Raw genomic sequence first — 4,544 nt, forward strand, 5'->3', positions numbered from 1 at the left:
ACGAGTTCAATGCTAATAAATCAACTGTATATATTAAACGGGCGTCTTGAAGACAGAAAACACATACAATAAGGTATATATTTATCAGTTGATGAAAGTGTGACCAGCCGGGCGCAGTGGCTCACGCCTGTAATCACAGCACTTTGGGAGGCCGAGACGAGCAGATCACGAGGTCAGGAGATCAAGACCATCCTGACAGACACGGTGAAACCCGTCTCTACTAAAAATACAAAAACAAAAAATTAGCCGGGTGTGGTGGCGGGCACCTTGTAGTCCCTGCTACTTGGGAGGCTGAGCCGAGAGAATGGCGTGAACCCAGGAGGCAGAGCTTGCAGTGAGCCGAGACTGCGCCACTGCACTCCATCCTGGGCGACAGAGCAAGACTCAAGTCTCAAACAAACGAACGAACAGAAAAAAGAAAGTGTGACCAGAGGCTTATAGGTACTTAACCCCGTATTTTCTATAGAAGCAATGATTTATTATTTGCCAATTCAGTGTTTGTGGTGACTTTATAGAATATTTTAACTTGTCCAGGCGCAACATTTTGGGAGGCAAAGGCAGGTGGATCACGAGGTCAAGAGAAAGAGACCATCTGGCCAACATGGTGAAACTGTCTCTACTACAAATACAAAAATTAGCTGGGTGTGGTGGTGTGCGACTCTAGTCCCAGCTACTTGGGAGGCTGAGGCAGGAGAATCACTTGAACCCGGGAGGCGGAGGTTGCAGTGAGCCAAGATCTTGCCACCGCACTCTAGCCTGGTGACACACTGAGACTCTGTCTCAAAAAAAAAAAAAATTATAACTTATGGTGAATAAAGAGAATTAACTATTACTTTATCAGCCAGATTTGCATGGCTCACCCTATTCATATAAATGTTTTATACTCAACTGGAGAGAATACATAGAAAATAACCAATAAGTTATTTAAATATTTGTAATTAGTGGATTGGTAACAATAATTTCCTTCTTAAAATATGACGCGGGTGTTATTTCTAATTTTTCTTATCAATCTCTTATTCTCCTCTTACCAAGAATAATTACTGATGTGGTCCCATCTCCAACTTCTTCATCCTGGGTCCGGCTAATTTCAATCATGGACTTGGCTGCTGGATGCTGGACTTGAATCTAAAAAGGTAGATCACTAATGAATTCACACTATTCAAAGACTTCTTAACTCATGAAGCTTGGCCCTAACTCTTGGGCTTCTTGCTTCTATACGTACTTACTTTTCCTTTAATGTTTTACCATATCTTGAAAGATTAAAAATGGCACCCCAAATAGCTTAAGTAAACCACTTTCCAAATTCTTTTTGGGAAAAAATGTATTACATGAACTCAACTATTAAAGCTTCCAGAGGACAGACCGATATCTTTTAGCTTATCTACTGGAGGCACCACTGTGGTTGAATTGTGTTCTTCAATAAGATACGTTGAAGCCAGCCGGGCACGGTGGCTCACACCTGTAATCCCAGCCCTTTGGGAGGCGGAGACAGGTGGATCACCTGAGGTCAGGAGTTCGAGACCACATGGCCAACGTGGTGAAACCCTGTCTCTACTAAAAGTATAAAAATTAGCCGGGGGTGGTGGCGCGTGCCTGTAATTCCAGCTACTCAGGAGGCTGAGGCAGGAGAATTGCTTGAACCCATGAGGTGGAGGTTGCAGTGAGCCGAGATCACACCACTGCACTCCAGCCTGGGTGGCGAGAGACTCCATCTCAAAAAAGAAAAAAAAAAAAGATATGTTGAAGTCATAACTCCCAGAACTTGTGAATTTTACTTTATTTTAAAATAGGGTTTTTGCAGATGTAACCAAGTTAGATATGGTCATTCTGAATTAGGGCGGGCTCCAAGTCCAATCACCAGTGTCCTTGTGTAAGAGACACACAAGGGGAATAACATGAAGACTGAGGCAGAGACCAAGTTCATGCCAAGGAAAGCCAGCAACCATCAGAAGCGAGAAGAAAAGTGGGGATCTTCCCGAGACTTCAGAAGGAGCATGGCCCTGCTGACGCCTTTATTTCAGACTTCTAGCTTCATTCTATAAGATAATAAATTTGTTGTTAATAAAAATGTTGTTGAAGCCAACCAGTTTCTGGTAATCTGTTATAGCAGCCCTAAAAAAACTAATCAGAGCCTGTATCTTAATAGGTCCCTTATGTTTATAGAACTGTCAGAAAGAAAAAAAGAAAAAAACAAAAACAAAACACACCTCTCGAAGAATGGCATTGCCATCATTGGTCATCACAATGCCTCCCATTGGGTCCAAAAGCATCTAAGATGAAAGCAAAAGGTATATTTAAAGTGTCCTAGATAACAGGAAGAAAAAAATTGTAGTCTAAGATTTTTAGGAAGAGATAAGCCTACCTTCATCATGGACTTGGGTCCCAAACATGTGCGGATGATATCTGCAATAGTCTAATGGAAAGGGAACATAAAACATGCAAGCACAAATCAGAGGATAGCGTGAGAATGTTGGAGTAATAGGGGAAAGGGGCATGAACAACCCACAGAGCCAGTGTTTTATTTTATTTTAATTTCATTTTATTTTTAGATACGGGGTCTCACTATGTTGTTCAGTCTGGTCTCAAACTCCTGGGTCCAAGTGATCCACCCACTTCGGCCTCCCAAAGTGTTAGGATTACAGGCATGAGCCACTGCGCCCAGCCAGAGTCAGTGTTTTTAATGATACCCCTAAAGCGTGGTTAGCAATCACTTTAGACACAGCATGCCACTTTAGATATAGCATGTGGCTAGCTGTTGTTTTTCTCCCCTTGGGAATGCTTTCAGGATGGATACAGAAATGACTTTTCACAAGAGTAAGGGGGAAATGGCTCCCAGAGCTTCTGTTTCCCAGCAGTCCTAATTACTAGAAGTCCACGTCTTAGTATTTCTTTCCATGACAGTGGCCTCTACACCATCCTAAATGAGATATAAGGCTACTTCACTATTTCATTCAAAAAGACATTTACCGAATATCTATTCAAGATCTACAGTGGGCACTAGGAATACAAAAGGGAATTAACAAAGTACTTCTGTTCAAGTAACTCAGTTTAGTATGGGAGACAAACACAAATAGAATACTATAAAACAATACACAGCAACGGAATAATGCACAATATGAGAAGATTATCAGTCCTAACTCAGAAGGGGAGGGCTTCCTTTCCCCTACCATCATCAGGAAAATGTTCTGAAAGAAGAGGTCAACTTTTCTTCTATTTGCTCACTCTATAAAGTCTAGATGTACAGGACACACGGGCTATGACCAAATACCAGGGAAGATAGCTGGAGGCAAACTACCATAAACACTTAAAAGATTTGTGACCTTGGCAGCATTGATGTTTCCAGATTGAACTTTTCTTCCAGATTCACGCTTTGTGTTCTGGCCTAAAATAGATAAAAACACAACAGTCAACAGCCCAGGACTGCCCTATCAAACACAAGCTATTTATTTCCCAGTCTTTGAAAAATAAGAATGCAGGTTTCATGGTGTATCCACAGAGCAAAGCTTATCAAACTCTACACTTTAAATAAGTGCAGTTTATTACATGTCAACCATATCTCAAAAACCTGTAAACATATGTCCCTATGGCTGTTTACTTCCTTCTGTATTTCAACCCTTGATATATTAAGAAATAACTTTGGAATCCTGGTTAATACTTATCTTCTAACCAGATATTCATATATTTACAGCAGGGATTCATAACCTGAGATCCATGAATGGGCCTTAATGGGATAGTGAACTCCCTGAGATTATGTGAGAAAATGAGAGATACTGCAATTTTTTTTTTTCCCCGGAAAGAGGATCCACAGCTATTATCAGATTCTCAAAGGGCTGGTGACCCTAAGAAATGACCATTCATTGCTTTATGTAAGCAGGGAAAGAGTTTGGGGATTCACATTTTCTGCTTGGATAGGGGGATCACACTCTAACAGGTCCAACATAATTAGTGATAGTGCCCCCACAACATACTGTTTAGAACACATTCAACAGTATGCAAGATAAATTATATAGTCACCTCATAACTGGATGCAATAAGAAGGCCTCAGTAACCCATTTACCACCACTAAGAACTGACTACATACTTTAACTGGGAGCCTAATTGGTCACAGCCAACTAATGCCAGAGATTAATGCAGATCTGAAAGGAGCTTTGCAAATACACCACTCACCCCCAGGTCATCCCAGTGGAGACAAGCCAGTGGTTACAACCAAACCAACATAATGTTTATTTCCTTCCTCTCTCTAAATTACATTCCCTTACAATTTAAGTCTGTAAATCTTTCAATCCAGTCCCATCAAACCAAAACACCCACAATGCTTAGGATTTACATCTATCTCAGGGAGCTGTAACCAAAAACCCCCATGGACCTACAATCCATCAGAAAGAAGGTTTTTTGTTTGTTTGTTTGTTTTTGAGATGGAGTCTCTGTCGCCCAGGCTGGAGTGCAGTGGTGGGATCTCGACTCACTGCAAGCTCCGCCTCCCGGGTTCACGCCATTCTCCTGCCTCAGCCTCCGAGTAGCTGGGACTACAGGCGCCCGCCACC

The 4,544-nt window shown here is 41.7% G+C and overlaps 1 protein-coding gene across 4 annotated transcripts in view; it reads right to left on the reverse strand.

Annotated features, from left to right (window-relative positions):
• Positions 1-4,544, reverse strand: part of CCT3 (chaperonin containing TCP1, subunit 3 (gamma)) — a 33,148-nt gene that overhangs the window by 26,857 nt on the left and 1,747 nt on the right. For 2 of the 4 annotated variants that reach the window (XM_011928418.1, XM_011928420.1), the window contains 4 exons: positions 3,321-3,382; positions 2,363-2,413; positions 2,208-2,270; positions 1,029-1,125 (listed from right to left, as the gene is read on the reverse strand). In XM_011928418.1, coding sequence (XP_011783808.1) covers positions 1,029-1,125; positions 2,208-2,270; positions 2,363-2,413; positions 3,321-3,382 — 273 coding nt within the window. The remainder of the gene's footprint in view (positions 1-1,028; positions 1,126-2,207; positions 2,271-2,362; positions 2,414-3,320; positions 3,383-4,544) is intronic. The other 2 variants (XM_011928421.1, XM_011928419.1) reach the window with 2 other exon arrangements.

The sequence above is a fragment of the Colobus angolensis genome, unplaced genomic scaffold (assembly GCF_000951035.1).
Source record: "Colobus angolensis palliatus isolate OR3802 unplaced genomic scaffold, Cang.pa_1.0 Scaffold77, whole genome shotgun sequence".
NCBI classification, from domain to species: domain Eukaryota; kingdom Metazoa; phylum Chordata; class Mammalia; order Primates; family Cercopithecidae; genus Colobus; species Colobus angolensis.